This window comes from Macaca thibetana, chromosome 1, assembly GCF_024542745.1.
Source record: "Macaca thibetana thibetana isolate TM-01 chromosome 1, ASM2454274v1, whole genome shotgun sequence".
NCBI lineage: Eukaryota > Metazoa > Chordata > Mammalia > Primates > Cercopithecidae > Macaca > Macaca thibetana.
In genome coordinates this window covers 110,754,996-110,772,243 of record NC_065578.1, presented here as the reverse complement: position 1 = coordinate 110,772,243, position 17,248 = coordinate 110,754,996, and the positions used below count along the sequence as shown (strand labels likewise).

At 45.9% G+C, this 17,248-nt stretch overlaps 2 protein-coding genes across 3 annotated transcripts in view; one reads left to right on the top strand and one right to left on the bottom strand.

Moving 5' to 3' along the window:
- Nucleotides 1-17,248, bottom strand: part of C1H1orf162 (chromosome 1 C1orf162 homolog) — a 256,729-nt gene that overhangs the window by 48,725 nt on the left and 190,756 nt on the right. The gene's annotated exons all lie outside the window — the stretch shown is intronic.
- OVGP1 (oviductal glycoprotein 1) lies at nucleotides 3,420-16,807 on the top strand. 2 transcript variants are annotated; one of them, XM_050745980.1, is made up of 10 exons: nucleotides 3,420-3,465; nucleotides 3,888-4,092; nucleotides 5,088-5,144; nucleotides 6,729-6,894; nucleotides 7,381-7,505; nucleotides 9,054-9,162; nucleotides 9,266-9,451; nucleotides 11,008-11,124; nucleotides 14,621-14,756; nucleotides 15,736-16,807. In XM_050745980.1, exons 2-10 carry the CDS (start codon nucleotides 4,013-4,015, stop codon nucleotides 16,452-16,454), a joined length of 1,695 nt encoding a protein of 564 aa, XP_050601937.1. In that variant the 5' UTR covers nucleotides 3,420-3,465; nucleotides 3,888-4,012; the 3' UTR covers nucleotides 16,455-16,807. The 2 variants fall into 2 exon arrangements, with proteins under 2 accessions (XP_050601937.1, XP_050601928.1); XM_050745971.1 differs by lacking the exon at nucleotides 3,420-3,465 and having other exon boundaries at nucleotides 4,005-5,144.

The following is a 17,248-nucleotide window of genomic DNA, read 5'->3' as shown; positions in this document are numbered from 1 at the left end:
AAGTCATACTTCTCTAATTCATTCACATGGGTATCATGAAATATTTGGCCAAATGCTCTGTTCAAACCAAAGCACTTCACGTCTTTGATCTTGCCTTCATCTTGATAATTGTTGTAAAATGTGAGAGGTGTCACACTGCTGCAGGGATTTATTCAGTAAAAAAGACATTTGCAAATGTCTTTTCTAACTTCATGAGAACAGGCTAAGCACTAGGGAGGGATATTTTCTAAGTATCCGGGTGGGTGTGTAAAAATAAAAAGAAATGGTTGTATTTTTTTTTGACAGCAAGAACTGAAGGAAAAGGATTGAGAACACACAGAGCGACACGGCACACTGATTTTCAACATAACCCCCATTCAGCATTTTACTATTCATCATCTGCTGAACATATAGAGGCATAGTTGCCAGCTCTTTGGCACGGTCATCCCTGCATTATGCAGAGGTCATTCCTGGGCATCCATTGTTGTATCTTGGCATTCTCAGCATCATTAGTCATTTTTGCAAGGTACAGAGGAGTCAGGTCTGAGATCTAGCCATGCTTAATGCAGCAGAATAGGAATCCAGAGGATGACTCAGGTGCAGATGAGTGAAGTTCAAATTGGCAGGCAAATTTGGCTTCTGTGTTAGGTACAGCATTAGCAGCTAGTGCCCCTATTAGGAGTTTCAGTGGAAGGCCACAGCCCAGTGGGAAATCTCAGTGATGTGAAATCTTGAGGGGCAGGGGATGCTGTGGGAGGAGGCTCAGAAGTAGAGAAAGGTAGGCATTCCACATCAAAAAGGTCTTCAAAGACAGGAGGCCCTGAGGCTATGGGGTATGAGAAACCTAGCAAGACAGAGTCAGCACACCTAGGCCCTAGGAACCAACTGTGGTGCCAGCAGTTTGTAGAACAGGAAGAGAAGTCAAAGCAGGGACCAGACCCAGTTACAAGAATGAGGGCACAAGGTCTAGGAATGGGGGAACAACAGCATGGTCATTGTAATCAGAAAACGTACCAGGGGTAGTCTAACCAATGGTACAAGTTGTTGCCAAGCATGATCCAGTGTTGGTCTCAGGAGGCATAATTATCTGCTGATTCAGGTTAATATTAGTCCAAGGAATGGAGGGTGGCATTGAGCATGCAAGTGGGACCCAGGTTGCCTCAGTGATGGTACAGAGTGGGAATTGTATCTCAAATCATTATGGCAACAAAACTCATGTTTTCCTCACTGCACTCATCATGCTACTTCTCCAAGAAAGAGAGACATACACTAGCCCTAGGGATAGGATCAATCTGTTCACTAAATTGTAAGCTCCTTGAAAGCAGAAACTGTTTCAAGTGCCGAGCAGGGTGTGGCACATGCTCAGTGAATATTTGTTGAATACGTAAAGAAAGGCAAAGATGGATGAAGAAAAGGAGACATAGTCTTGGTTGGGTGGGGTATTCTATCAGGCTTTCCCAGAGTTTCAGTGAAATACTCCAAAAATTCTATACAATTTGTTGCTTTTATTCCATCATATTCAAGCAAACTGCTGATTTAAAACAATGACTTTCCTGGTTTCTTCATACTGGAAATGAAGGATAGATGTTATATGAATTTGATCACTAGTCATTGTTTCCCTGTGTTGTGGATTATGTTGACATCTGGTTAAAACCTTGTGGTAGTTCATGTGGATGAGATGAGTGGCATCAGTCTCTGTGACGATGGGCAGAGGGTCTGAGACCCTCTGTAGCAGAGAAAGAAAATGGATGAATCATTGGTTTGCAGTCTGGTAATAAATTTTTTTTTTTATCTTTCATACTCCTGTTGTTGCATTTTTTAAAAACTGGCTCTTAGATGTCCAGAATTGTATCCATCATATTCTTGAGGTTCATGACACATCCTCACAATTGGCTCATATACTGACTCAAATATTGTTGACTCATAAAAATTCAGGTTTTGTCTTCTCCTGAGAAACTGAAGGATCCAGCAACACTGGTTCTATTTCCCTGCAGGGCAACCATTAGCAGCTGCTCAGAGTGCTGTCCCTCTTTATACTGATCTCTGTTGTCTCCTGACCAAGAGGCTTCATGTCAGTTGATGTACATCATTGGGCATGAACTGTTACTTTTCTAATAAAATGGAGAGAGCTGTTTTATTGCATCTATGCCATCCATTTACATTAGCTGCCTGGCAAGTGTCATTTGAGTTTGAGAACTCTGCTCTCCTGGGCAACCCTTTTGACATCCCTAATAATAGCTACCATTCACTGAGCCCTTATTATATGCAAGCACAAAACTAACACTTTTTGACCCATTATCTCTTTGATCTCTATAAAGCTCTATGAGGTAAGTCTGAGCTGTCATCTCCATTTGACAAGCATGGAAACTGAAGCTCGCAGAGGCAGGTAATTTGTGCAAGATTACAAAACTTCTAAGTGGTGATACTGAGACTCAAACTTTGAATTCAAACCTTGGATTCAAAGCCTAAATCCAAAGCTAGGGTTTAAACTTTTTTTTTTTAAATTACGCTGCTTCCCAGCCAATCATCTTTTAATAATAGAACTGCTGCTACCATATGGGGTTTCTCCCCCATATCTGGTCCATGTGGTACTGAATATCAGGAAGACCCTCTTCCTGGTATTCAGTGCCAACCCGGAGCTGTTGCTTTGTTGGAGAGGGAGGACAGGTGGTTCTGGGGTCACTATGACTCTCATAAATTACTGATCCTGGCACTGGTGTGTGTGTGTGTGTGTGTGTGTGTGTGTAGCTGGGCTGTCTCAGTGCTATCCACAGGGGAGCTCCTATAAAGGGCTCCATCTCTGGCCTCACAGCTATCAGATCATTGAGATGTGGAAGCTGTTGCTGTGGGTTGGTGAGTGTGGCAGGTCCCAGCAGTGTCACTCAGTCCAGGAGGTGCCAGGCTTTATGAGTTTGTCATCTCTTTGGTTCCTGAGAGAGCAGCCTGAGACTCAGGGGGCCTGGATTAGATAGAGATGGGATGGGCTATAGTGAACGGTCAGAGGTCAGAGGGCCCCAGGGAGAAATGGTCAGAGCAGTGGTTCTGCAATCTGGTGGCACATTAGAAATTTTAAATGCTCGAGTTCCACCTTGGACCAGTTCCATCAGAATCTCTGCATGACCAGCCAGGATATCAGTGCTTCTTAATTTGCAGCCAGGGTTGAGAACCACTAGCCTCAAGCTTTTTCTGGGACTTCTAAGACTCATCGTTGTCCCTGAGCAAAGCATGAGCATATACATGTGTTTATCAGAAGAAAAGGAACTTCTATCTAGCTCCACTGGTCCAACTTTAGAGACTAGGAAATGAGTGAATGGTGTGTGTGTCCCCATTTGTACGTCTGCATCTGCGTAAGGTGCTGTGTTGGTGGGCGCCCTTGCTAACCAGAGGGTGTGCTGTGGTATGCCACTCTGGGGAGGGTGTGAATCTCTGTGTGACTCCTCCCTTTGCTTCCCGCAGGGCTGGTTCTTGTGCTGAAACACCACGATGGTAAGGAAACTGTGTTTTCCCTTCCAGAGCCAGGGAGAGTCTCTGGCTGAGAAGTCCTCCACACTGAGTGTCCCCTGCAGCCACCTTTCCCTGGCTCCTCTGACAGGGATTAGGGATCCAACACAGTTTCTCAGAGGGTTTTTGGTCACCTGCTGTTTGTGTCTCTGACTGTGTGCCTTGGTCCAGACTTGAGAATCCATTCTGACCAGGATTTCACGAGGCATTCTCTTCTTCCCGAGACCTCAGCAGTGGGGGAGGAATAGAACCACAGTGTAGTTTTGAGGTGTACTTCAGGGCCAGGGAGAGAGGATGTGAAAATGTGGCCCGGTCTCTTGGGCTGCTGCGTTCACATTGCTTTCTGGAAGCTGAGCTCCATCCACTCCCTTGGTTTCTGTCAACTAATGTGTGCTCTCCCTTACCAGGTGCTGCCCATAAACTGGTGTGTTATTTCACCAACTGGGCACACAGTCGGCCAGGCCCCGCCTCGATCTTGCCCCATGACCTGGACCCCTTTCTCTGCACCCACCTGATATTTGCCTTTGCCTCAATGAACAACAATCAGATTGTTGCTAAGGATCTCCAGGATGAGAAAATTCTCTACCCAGAGTTCAACAAACTAAAGGAGAGGTGTGTTCATATTGGATGTGGGGGTGGTATTTTCAGATTTCACAGGTATAAGATAACAGTCTATTTCTCTTGTTACTCTTCAACTTTCCTCTATTTCTTCCATTCCTAGCTTCCTCTCAAATAGGGGTCCAGAGCACCCCCAACTTGAGAACTCCTTGTCACAGACACCTTGAGCTCTTTCCTGCCTCCTTACTTTTGTAGTTGCTGTTGCCTCTGCCTGGAATGTGCTTCTCTCTCTTCTCTGCCTGGCAAAACCCAACTCAACTTTTGAACCTAGTTGTGAGGATTTTAGTTATAATTGCGGTTAAAGTGGGCCTACACATCCCTAATGCTCAACAAATGCTCAAGTTTTTATTACCGTTTATTAGCTATGAGCTACTCCAGGGAAGGGGCAGTGTCTGCTGTGTCGTTGTATCCCCAGTGGCTAGGTCAGTGTCTCACACAGGGTTGGTGCTCGGTAAGTGTTTGCTTACATTTTCCTCTCTCCAGAACTCCTGGGATCTCTCCGTGCCCAAGGGAAGGCTTGTTACTGCATTAATGGTTACAGATGGGCAGGGAACAAGTTCTATGCCACTAGATTATAAGCTCCCTGAAAGTGGGGAGCTTATCTGTGTTGTTCTCTGTTCTAAAGTGCCTAAAGCAGTAAATGGCACATAGACATTGCTCAATAAATATTTGTTGAATAGGAAAAAGAGAAACATTTTAGACTACTCTTTTTTTGGAAACATCATGGGGACATGTGTGAGTCTGGCAGACTTTGTGCAACCTTGGAGTTGTTGGGCTGTGATGGCCCTTGGGTTGATTGTTCTGTCTGTCTTTCTTTCTCTGTCCTGTGCTCATTTCTCTCCTAATATCACCTTCCTCCTTTTCCTTCCCTTACCACCCATGTCTCCTGTTTCCTGTTTTTCTTCCACGGAGCAAAACAAAAGAATGTGGCAGCAGCTGCCCACTGGAGTGGAGGACCCAGCTCATCAACCCTCTCTCCCACATCATAGGAACAGAGAGCTGAAAACACTGCTGTCCATCGGCGGGTGGAACTTTGGCACCTCAAGGTGAGACTTTGCTGTTATTGTCTTCTCCCTGGGAGGGTGGAGCAGGTTGGCTAGATGTGAAGACAGAGGGGGAAGCCAGCGAGACGGGCGGATCACGAGGTCAGGAAATCGAGACCATCCTGGCTAACACGGTGAAACCCCGTCTCTACTAAAACATACAAAAAACTAGCCGGGCGAGGTGGCGGGCGCCTGCAGTCCCAGCTACTCGGGAGGCTGAGGCAGGAGAATGGCGTGAACCCGGGAGGCGGAGCTTGCAGTGAGCTGAGATCCGGCCACTGCACTCCAGCCTGGGCGACAGAGCGAGACTCCGTCTCAAAAAAAAAAAAAAAAAAAATGCTAAGCTTAGTGCAGGCACATAGTACATATTCAGTATGTAGCAGCTGCTCTTGTTAGCACTTCAATCTCCATGAGGCAACGTTGAGATGACAAATTGCCTTCATATTTTCTGAAGAAACATTTCCCCTATTTCATGGCTGAGGCTTGGAGTAGAGGCCGTGCTTGCCTTGTTGCCTTAGAGGCATGAGATGCACAAGAGGGAGGCCTGGTGGACCGAGAGTGTGTGAGGATGCACTTTGCAAGATGGAGGAAAGATTTGGGGCAGAGGGGTGAGAACTAGCTCTGCCCAGCCTGGGCTTTACCTCTTCCCCTCTCTGAACACTCCCAGTGCTCCAGATACTGGGCTAGGGCTGTACATGCATTAACCCGTGAACACTTGGAGGAAGCTTACAAAGTGGTTGTATTCCAAACTGGTAGAGCAGAAAGCACAAGTCACGAGTATTAAGGAACTTGCCAGATTTGTCCCAGGTATTCCTCAGAGATTGCCCAGCAAGGAGGTGGCAAACTCACCATGGAACCCAGGTCTATTTATGAGTCTGGTTAATCTTGTAATCATGGCTCAGCTCAGGACTAACCCAGAGTTGCTTAAAGTTCAGCTCCAATAAGTTAGAATTTTTCCAAAGTGTCATCACTATGGAAGAGAAAACAACGTAAAATAGAAAAAAATATCAAACAAGCCATGAACAAAAGAACACACGATCAGGAGCCCCTTATCAGAGCACAGGCCTCTTGTGCCAAGTTATACAGCTCAGGCCCACATTAACTCATAGATGTTTCTGGACATGCTGGCCCTAGACTCATGTTCTCTCCCCTAATCCAGTCAGGTAGAAAATGTCAGTGCTAGGACAGGCTGTGGGAATTGAGTGGTTACCTATGAGGAGACAGCACAGAGAGGGGCGGTGCCTTGCCAGTAGGCATACCATGTTTTGGGGGGCAGAGCTGGACTGAGCCGTTTCTCTGCACCCCAGGCTACCTGCTTGGTTCTGTGCCTGCTGTTCCCTGTGCCATCTGCCCTCGGGGCAGTACGTGGTTTTCAACTTCTTTTAGCTGCCTGAATTCCCTACTCTTGGGTATTGAGCTCCTGGTGCTGGGAGAGGCATGGAAGAAGGTGGAAGAGTTTTGGAGATCTGCCTTCCTTTCCTCCAGCCACATCTGTCAGGCCCACCACAGGGCACCAAGCTTGCAAGGGGCCTTGTAGGAGGTTGTCATTCTGTGGATAGTGTTGTCTTACCCCTGGTCTCCCTGCAGGTTCACCACTATGTTGTCCACATTTGCCAACCGTGAAAAGTTTATTGCTTCAGTTATATCCCTTCTGAGGACACATGACTTTGATGGTCTTGATCTTTTTTTCTTATATCCTGGACTAAGAGGCAGCCCCATGCATGACCGGTGGACTTTTCTCTTCTTAATTGAAGTAAGTCTGGTCTGGAAGCGCCAGAATCCAGAAATGATTCTACTTTTATATATCTGGGCTTATGGCAGGAGAGGAGCATAAGTCCAGGGCCAGGGGCAGAAGAGGGTGACAGAATGTTCTTTTATTGTGAACCCCTGGAGGGTAATACCTGTAACTCCCCAAGGTTGCTCCTTTCTCTGCACCTGGGGCTTGCTCCAGTCCTCCAGCCTAAGGGATGCCTTCTGTGTGCAGCTTCCTGCACTCCCTCAGCCAGTGTCTTTCTGAGTTCCATGCTCCTGAGCCTGCTCGCCACTGCACGATTAAATCATTCACCACATCAGCCCTCATCTGCCTGTCTCATGAGCCTGTGGCATGGCCCATGTCCAACTCACCTTCGTATCCCAGAGCCTGGCTCAGGAGCTCAGTAAATGCTTCTTAGATGACATTGTCCCCAGGCCCCACCTCTTGTTTGTCCAGTTCTCTGTGTCTTTCTGTCTTTCCTCCTAGGAGCTCCTGTTTGCCTTCCGGAAGGAGGCACTGCTCACCATGCGCCCAAGGCTGCTGCTGTCTGCTGCTGTTTCTGGGGTCCCACACATCGTCCAAACATCCTATGATGTGCGCTTTCTAGGAAGGTGAGTGTATATTGCCTTGGTGGGGCAGGACATTGGAGGGAAGCAGGTGTCTTGAGCTCAGAACACCAGAGCTTCCCAAGCACTGTTTTTGAGCTCACCATGTGCCTGCCCTGACGTCAGTGCAAGTTTGGGGCTGGGCTGAGGGGCATGGGTGGGGACAAGGGCTAGCTCCATTATACCCTGAGGGTTTCTTTAGACCTGAGAGGGAGGTGATGTAATATCTGCCCACAACAATGTTAGCACAGGTAGAGTCTTCTGCACAGCTTAGGAGAGAATCCCAGGGACCTGGCCTCTTTCTACCTAGAGTATGTCTGTAGACATACACTGTGCAGCAGATGCTAGCATCAGAGATGGGTGAATTAATAATCACTGTCACACAAACAAAAGTAGGAATGCCCAGTCACACCCATAATTCAGAGCAGTTCTTCATGCAAAAGTTAAAAAGCTAGTCAAAGAGCAGCACATAAATCTTTTTGGACATGTCAGCTCTAGGTATATTTTCTAGAACTTTGAGAATCAAGTATTTACAGAAGAGGAAACTGAGGCAGATGCAGACCAAAAGAGAAATGGGATGTTCCTGTGCGTGAGTGCACTAGAGAGTGGTTTCAACGTGGGAGGAGAGTGAGAGACGCAGGGGACATGGAGTGTGTTAGTGTTGATCTTTTAGCCAGACAGGATTGAGAGAGTCCTGCCCTCACCCAGCTGGGCAACTTCAGGCAAACTAGTTAACCCATCTGAGTTTCAGTTTCTTCACCTTTAAAATGGAGATGCTTACAGTACTTAGGGAATTAGCCAGATTAAAATTAAATTAGATAATCAGTGTAAACCCTTATCCCTGTAACCTGGTAATGATGAAAGCTTTATAAAGGAGGTAGGTTTCAATGGCTCCTGGAATTATGGAAAGACAAGAACAGACTGCTTTTACTCATGACCATTTGTGCAGATGCCTGTTAGCATTTGTATCAGGCCTGAGTGTATTTTCTCTCATCTAACTCCTGCCTACCTCCACAGATACTCTCAGGATGCATAGATCCTCACACACAGCTGTTCCTAACCAGCTGTTTGTTCCAGTGGCAGGTGGATAGCACAGCATGGGCAGGCCCCACAGGCAGAAGGAGCAGGGAAGCTCTGGTGACCAATGTCTAGCTAACTAGCTATATAGTGCTGTGATGATCTGACTTGAAAATCTGGCGGCCGGGCGCGGTGGCTCAAGCCTGTAATCCCAGCACTTTGGGAGGCCGAGACGGGCGGATCATGAGGTCAGGAGATCGAGACCATCCTGGCTAACACCGTGAAACCCCGTCTCTACTAAAAATACAAAAAAAACTAGCCGGGCGAGGTGGCGGGCGCCTGTAGTCCCAGCTACTCCGGAGGCTGAGGCAGGAGAATGGCGTAAACCCGGGAGGCGGAGCTTGCAGTGAGCTGAGATCCGGCCACTGCACTCCAGCCCGGGCTACAGAGCAAGACTCCGTCTCAAAAAAAAAAAAAAAAAAAAAAAGAAAATCTGGCTAGCCCAGTCTTTATATCTCTTCCTCCTGCCCCTTACAGACTCCTGGATTTCATCAATGTCTTGTCTTATGACTTACATGGAAGTTGGGAAAAGTTCACAGGACATAATAGCCCCCTGTTCTCTCTGCCTGAAGACCCCAAATCTTCGGTAAGGAAAGGAAAGATCTCAGGTGGCCCAGACATCTGTCCCCCTGAGCTCAGGCCATTGGCTCTTAGTAACAAGGAGGAGTGTGGATTCTTCTTACCTGCAGGCATATGCTATGAATTATTGGAGAAAGCTTGGGGCACCCTCAGAGAAGCTCATCATGGGGATCCCCACCTATGGACGCACCTTTCGCCTCCTCAAAGCCTCTAACAATGGGTTGCAGGCCACAGCGATCGGACCAGCATCTCCAGGGAAGTACACCAAGCAAGCAGGCTTCTTGGCTTATTTTGAGGTGATGGGAATAGAATAGCAGTCTCTCTCTAGCAGTTAGGACTCTCCCACCCCAGCTGGAGCAAAGGCCAGGACAAGGGGCAATGGCAAGGGTGAGAGCTGTGGACAGGGCAAAGAGGGGGGCTATTAGGACAAGGGAAATCACTCTCTGGGGTATTTTCTTTTTCTTTGGGGTAAATTATTTGAGCCCTTTGTAAGGGATGAAGGACTTGGTGGAATCTGGATGGAAGGGTTTCATTGTACCCCAAAAAAGGATCTTAAATGCTATACAGGTAAACCCTGACTTTCTGTATGGCCTAAATAAAAATCATTAATATTTGCCATATATATAGTTTCAAACATATGCAGAATTAAAAGAATAGTATAGCCTCTGTACCTCCTCCACATACTACTCACTCAGCTTCGATCATTAATAATTCATGGCCAATTTTGTCACATCTCTGCTGACTCCCTCCCTCCCTACTACTAGATTATTTTGAAGCAATTCCAAGGCATTCTCTACTACAGGTTCTTTCTCTCCACTCCAGCTCTACCCTCTTCATCTTCATCTCAACCAAGCTTGCTATTGAGTGGTGGAAAGAGACATGTTTCCAAGGGAATGTAACTAGCAGAGGTGACAATACTAGCCACACAAGTAAGTGTGTGGCTGTAGTGACCTGGAAAGGTCTTATGGAGCAGGTAGAGTTTGAGCGGAGTTTGAAACACGGGAAAATCCTGAGGGACAGGAATGACTAGATGGGAGGGACTTCCCAGGTAGAGGACAGCAGGTGCAGAGGGACAGGTTGAGTACTTTAGGCAGTAGCGGAGGTGCTGCAAGTCTCTGCAATCTCTGCTCTGTGCTGGATGGATGAGGGTGTTTTCCTGCTAATCCAATGAAGCGTTTTTAGGAGTGTTGGCAGAGTTGAAACAATGTTCTTGAAGGGCAAAGAAGCTTTGATAGACACTTTAAAGCACCAAAAGCACAAAGGAATGACTTAGACATTAACTTCTGCAGCACAACTTGCATACCTCTACTTGTTTGCAGCATATAGTTTCTAGCACAATGCTGGGCATCCAGTAGACACTCAAATGCTTAATTGATTGTAGCAACCTAGCTCTCCGTGCCTTCAAGAACTTCAAATCTACTAGAAGTTCAGGTGCTAGTTTGAGAACTACGCCTATGGGGCAGTTTGTGCTGGGATCTAATGAACAGGAGAGACTTGTTTGTGAAAACACTTTGAATGAGATACAGATTTGGTCAAGGATCAGGTATGTTACTCTTACGATTTTGGTACTGGCATTATATCCCTGGCTTGGTTTCTTAAGGATGTAATCCACTCTTTGGCTCCCTGTTTCCCATCATGGACAGTAGAGGAAGGAACAGGTAACAGTAGGAATTTATTCAAAATAGAGAGGAACTCATTTCTGAGTGGCCTCTCCATTCTCTCTTTGGTTTACCTTCTTCTCATTCGCTGGTGAGGGATTCTTGCGTTCTTTAACCTTGAGCAAGGAACAACTGTCTCCTGGTGCTTGTCTCCGTGGCACTTTCCAGAACTAACCTGGTGGTCCTCTTGGCAGATTTGTTCCTTTGTCTGGGGAGCGAAGAAGCACTGGATTGATTATCAGTATGTCCCATATGCCAACAAGGGGAAAGAGTGGGTTGGCTATGACGATGCCATCAGCTTCAGTTACAAGGTGAGAGCCTGGTTCTTTCATGCTCCAGCACATGGTTTCTTACTGGCTTCCATGGGGCCCTTTTCTGTGCAATGCATGCATGTGTATCGGGTGGAGGGTGAAAGGTGAGGATGATTAGACCAGGGGAGTTTCAGGCATGCCTACATTTTAGTTCTAACTGGGGTTTCATAATCCCATCTGTTCCAATTCTCTATTCTGAAGAGAAGGAATCTAGGTTCTGAGGGAATAAATAGTTCTCTCAGTTCTTACAGCTTTTTGATGATCTTTTTGGTCTCTTCCTTTCCATTTGGACCAACTAATTTCATAGCAGATAAATAATAACCAACACAAAGTAGATCATGGTAAGTGCTCTGTAAATATTACTGACACGTAGCAGAAATGAGGAAGTCTGGGAGGGCTTCCTGAGGGAGGTGAGCAGGAGTAGGAGAAGATGATGACATGGGGGAAAGTCTCAGTGATGTAGAAAGCTTATAGCAGATTCAAAGAAGAATTTGAGTGAAGCAGAGGCTTTTTATAAAGGGACTTGAATGCTGGTAAAGGTGTTCGGTCTTCATCCTGTGGACATTTTAAGGCAAAATCAGGTTTCTACAGGTGGATGACCTTTAATTTTCAAACTTTTAGAACCAAACTGTGACCACCACTCTCCCTTCATGTAGGTGGTATTTTATGAAGTTGAATCTGGCAGGTTTTTATAGTGAACTAAAAGAGAACTGACATGCTCCAGCAGTTCCTAAACCTGCCTCTGTTTTGGAATCACCTGAGAGACTGGATACATGTATAAATCATGGTTCCACTCCTGAATATTCAGTAGGTCTTAGAAAAACTTTGGAAACTATTTTAGAATGCCTCCACATGTGATCCTTCCAAATGCTAAGTTGACATTTTGGGAGCTCTTGGCGGGGACACAGAGGTGTCCAAGCATGAGATAATGAGGGTCTGGACTAGGGTAGTTGGAAGGAACAGCAGTTGAAAGGTGAGAAATTGTCATAATGTGGCAACTGCTTGGTATTGAGACTTAAATAGAGAGAATTCACAGTTCTCCTGTTACCAGTGATGCAGAAATGCCAGGTGTCGGCTGTTTTGGGGGGCACGTTTGTGTGGGAAGCACCAGAGAGGAAGGCACTCATGAAGATTCACTGTGTAGCTCTTCTGTGCATTAACACTGGGTGAGGCCTGCTGGGGAGGAGACAGATAAAAGAGCGTGGCTTCTCCCATGCTCCCATGTGGGATCTTGCTCTGTGGTTTGGGAATGGGAAGACACAAATAGGAAAGATTAATGACTCAACGCATTTACCCAATTGGATGGAATTAAGTCTAAGACCCGTAGGACGTCAGAAAGGGGACTGACCCGTGTGTTGGGGGAGGCCCTGGGATGAGCAGCAGAGGGTGGTCTTGCTTTGAGGTGCAGTTACTGTAACTTGCAGAACTAGGTGAGGGGACATGAAGCCAGGGTGGGGATGGTTAAGGGATTTTGACACAGAATATCAGAGCTAAAAGAGACTTTGGGGATTATTGTTGGGAGATAATTATACCCTGGATTTCTCAGAGTTCCTGCACAGTTTGAGGATTTTGGGCAAAGGAAGCAGACAAGCTATACTAAAAATAGAGAGCTGCTTTCCTCTTTCCCCCAGAGCCATTTGCTTACCTTCAATGATTGCAAAAGTCCCCTTCGCAGGGAGGACTTGTTTATGTTCCAAGTTCTCTCCTCTCTCTGGAGGGAGGAGGGCCACGTAGGTCAACCATTCTATATAAGCTCTGAGTCTCATAATTTCAGGGTTCTTTTCTGTAGCGCAGACCCCACTGTACATGCAGGTGAATTGAACATCTGACCTTCATCACATTGTCCTTTGGGTAATTGGGACATGGAAACTGACTCAAGGTGCTATTCTGGCTATTTTTTATTTTATTTTATTTTATTTTATTTTCTGTGAATAATGAATGTTCTGTCCTCTGATCCAGAGGTCTGGGGCGTTGGGGTTTGTGAGTATATGTGTGTGTGTGCGTGTGTGTGTGTGTACACACAAAACTGACAGGCTAATTTGTTAGCTTGTAAGTAGGATAAAAGTCTCAGAAACTTCACAGTATCAGACTTAATGATTGGGTTCCTCCTTCCTCTTATTTTACATTTGGGGAAAGTCAACCCCTGAAAGCAGCCAATTGACTTGGCTAAGGCACACAGCTCTTTGGACCTGATGGAGTCTGTCTTTTCCATCAGACTTGACAGAGCGCTGGCAAAGTAATAATAAAACCTGGACTTGAATGTAAGCTCTGCCATTTAGTTGTAGTGGAGGTTTTAAAAAGTGTGGATGAAAGCCTTTATTTTCTCATCTGTGAGAAGAATATAATATTTTGCTCTACTGCATTTTATAGCATCACTGTGAGATAAGGAAATGAATTTTAAACAGTAGAGCAATATCTACAGTTTAATATGATAATAATAGTGATTAGTGAGGTGGGGAACCCAGAGGGTTAGTAGCTAAGTTTTATTGAAGATTCACTGTGTGCCAGGTATTGATCCAAATATCTTATGCATAGGAACTCTTTAGGAAGGCTTATGTAGCATTCCTATGTAACATAAAAACATAAGATTCACCTTTTTTTTTTTTTTTTTTTTTTGAGACGGAGTGTCGCTCTGTCGCCCAGGCTGCAGTGCAGTGGCCGGATCTCAGCTCACTGCAAGCTCCGCCTCCCGGGTTTACGCCATTCTCCTGCCTCAGTCTCCTGAGTAGCTGGGACTACAGGCGCCCGCCGTCTCGCCCGGCTAGTTTTTTAAAATATATTTTCAGTAGAGACGGGGTTTCACCGTGTTAGCCAGGATGGTCTCGATCTGCTGACCTCGTGATCCCCCCGTCTCGGCCTCCCAAAGTGCTGGGATTACAGGCTTGAGCCACCGCGCCCAGCCAAGATTCACCATTTTAACCACTTTAAAGTCTGAAATTCAGTGGCATTAAATACATTCATGTTGTTGTATAATTATCACCACCATCCATCTCCAGAACTTTTTCATCTTCTCGAATGGAAACCCTGTGCCCATTAAACAGTAACTTCCCCTTCCTCCTTCCCCCATCGCCTGGCAGCCACCATTCTATTTTCTGTTTCTGTGAATTTGACTACTCTACGTGCCACACATAAGTGGAGTCATACACTGTTTCTTATTTTGTGTCTGGCTTATTTCCCTTAGCATAGTGTCTTCACGCTTCATCCATATTGTATGTAGTATGTGCATGTAAGAATCTTTTGGGTCTAAAAATGTTGACCATGTTATTATCTTCTTTTTTTTTTTTTTTAAACAAATGAGGCAGTTAAGACACATAAGGGTTGCATAACTTTTTCAAGATCCCATAGCTAATAAGCAGCAAAGCTAGATTCAAATGCAGGCTACACTCCTAACCACCCTGCTACGTTGCTTCCTGAGGGACTATCTTCAGTTTTTTGCCATTGTACCCAGTCTGGAGAGTGCCAAGTACAGTGAGTTGACTGACTGTTACTTTTACAGGCGTGGTTTATAAGGCGAGAGCATTTTGGGGGGGCCATGGTGTGGACATTGGACATGGATGACGTCAGGGGCACGTTCTGTGGCACTGGCCCTTTCCCCCTTGTCTACGTATTGAATGATATCCTGGTGCGGGCTGGTAAGTAGCTGTGACCTAGAAGCTGGGGTTGGAAGTTGCATCACCAGGCACTGGGTGAGTCCCTTTGCTAGATCTAAATGCCTTGGTGAGGCAACATGACATCGAGGGGAGAGAAAAAGCTTTGCCAGGCCAATATGTTTTCCAGTCTTTGCTAGGATATTTGGCCCTTATTTGACCTCTTTGAGCTTCCTTTGTTCTATCTAAAATGGGAATAATCTGTATACTCATGACGTTATTATAAGAACTAAGTGAGCTATGGAATGAAAATTCTCATAGTTAGCACTCAATATATGTTATTTCTTTCTTTCTTTCTCTTACTCTCATGGGCAAGGGCTGAGGGAATTAGGTTTCTTTTGATACCTCTTTTTGATAGTAGAGGCTACCCTGGCAATTAGGAAATGGAAACTAGCATGCAAGGGGTGAAGCATCCTTACAGATGGTTTATAATCCTCATTTTACGGGAATGCGACTGGAGCTCAGTCAGGTCAAGTCTTTAGGTGGGCCCCAGTCCCATTGTTCACAGCATGCTGTCTCCAGCCTCCTTGCCCCTGGCTTTGTTCCTGGTGCCTCCTACAACATAGAGACATAAGAAGCTTCTCCTTGAGGATTCATCCAGTAATTCTTTAGCATTAGGCCTCGAGGGCAAGGTTTTGCTGATGGTGCAGTCAGAGATGTCAAAGTGAGGACTTGAGCACAAGGAATGGGTGGGTTCCTTTCTGGGGAATGTGGCATGGAAAATGTAGCAAATCCACTGAGTGCCTGTGGGTGTCTGGGACCTGTGAACATGATGGAGTCTGGAGCAAGGCTTCTATGTGGTGGGATTTCATCTATGTCCTCAAGTAGGTATAGTATTAAATCTTCCACTTCTGAATTTTTGGAGCAGGTACTTCAGCGGTGGAGTGGTTCTAGTTCTGCCAGTAATTAATAGGATGAGAATAAAGTGGTAGGAATCTCATTCTTTTCTGTTGATTTTCTTTAGAGTTCAGTTCAACTTCTTTACCACAGTTTTGGCTGTCATCTGCTGTGAATTCTTCAAGCACTGACCCTGAAAGGCTGGCTGTGACCAAGGCATGGACCACTGATATTAAGATTTTGCCCCCAGGAGGAGAGGCTGGGGTCACTGAGATCAATGGAAAATGTGAAAATATGACTATAACCCCTAGAGTTACAATTGTGACCCCTACAAAGGAAACTGTATCCCTTGGAAAGCACACTGTAGCTCTAGGAGAGAAGACTGAGATCACTGGGGCAACGACCATGACTTCTGTGGGTCATCAGTCCATGACCCCTGGAGAGAAGGCCCTGACCCCTGTGGGTCACCAGTCTGAGCTCCCTGGGAAGAAGACCCTGACCCCTGTGGGTCATCAATCTGTGACCACTGGACAGAAGACCCTGATCTCTGTGGGTTATCACTCTGTGACCCCCCCTGGGGAAAAGACCCTGACCCCTGTGGATCATCCATCTGTGACCCCTGTGAGTCATCAGTCTGTGAGCCCTGGAGGAATGACTATGACCCCTGTCCATTTTCAGACCGAGACCCTTAGACAGAATACAATGGCCCCTAGAAGGAAGGCTGTAGCCCGTGAAAAGGTGACTGTCCCCTCCAGAAAGATATCAGTCACCCCTGAAGGGCAGACTGTGCCTTTAAGAGGGGAGTATTTGACTTCTGAGACAGGTACTCACCCCCAGGATGGGTAACTTGGGTCTTTAGAGGGAAGCTGAAAACAGGATGATGCTCTCCTCCAGCCCTGTCATCCAGCTCCCAGAACATACTCCTCAAGCTTTTGACAACCACTTTGTTCCTGTCTATGGAAACCATTCCTCTGTCAACTCAGTAACCCCTCAAACAAGTCCTCTTTCTCTAAAAAAAGAAATCCCAGAAAACTCTGCTGTGGATCAAGGAGCCTAAGCCCTGCTGGTGTCAGAAACCAGGGAAAACCCTTGTCTTTTCTTCTAAGTGACATGCTTCCTCATTCCGGAGCAAAACAGGCATCAAAACCACAATAGGCCAATCTCTTCTCCATTAAATAAACTGTAAACACAAGAACCCACCGAGTTCTCTGAGATTCTTTTCTTGAATTGAACTCTGCAACTCAGTTGTTGGCTTCTCCCTTTCAAGGTCATTTTCTCCACTGCTATTTTTGGAAAGACAGAGTTTGTGTCTAGTCTACAATGATGCTATCCTGTGTGGATTATGTGCTTCCTTCTTTGTTATGAACAACTGCTCCCTTCACTATTGGTTGGAGGCAGAGCCTCTTCTAGAACAGTTTCCGCCACCCTCAAGGGGAGCTGAGATGGGGAGGGGGAAGTTGAGTCTTCCAATTATATTCTTTCCTTGGTAAAATCCTTGTTTTCCCTGAAAAAACAACCCCATCTATTCTTTCCTCAAGAAGTGTTTGAGGAAAACGTATAAAAAAGGTACTTTAAAAATTATTTTCTTATAGTATTACCTTCACACTTCTGCTTGGTCTCCTCTAGAAACACCAGTTCTC

What these genes read in the sequence shown, in the direction of transcription:
- OVGP1 (XM_050745971.1), top strand. Translation starts at nt 4,822, where the DNA reads ATGGGGACATGTGTGAGTCTGGCAGACTTTGTGCAACCTTGGAGTTGT. An exon ending in GCTTCTTGGCTTATTTTGAG is followed by an intron (nt 9,452 to 11,007) that starts GTGATGGGAATA and finishes TCCTCTTGGCAG; the next exon opens with ATTTGTTCCTTTGTCTGGGG. An exon ending in CCATCAGCTTCAGTTACAAG is followed by an intron (nt 11,125 to 14,620) that starts GTGAGAGCCTGG and finishes TTACTTTTACAG; the next exon opens with GCGTGGTTTATAAGGCGAGA.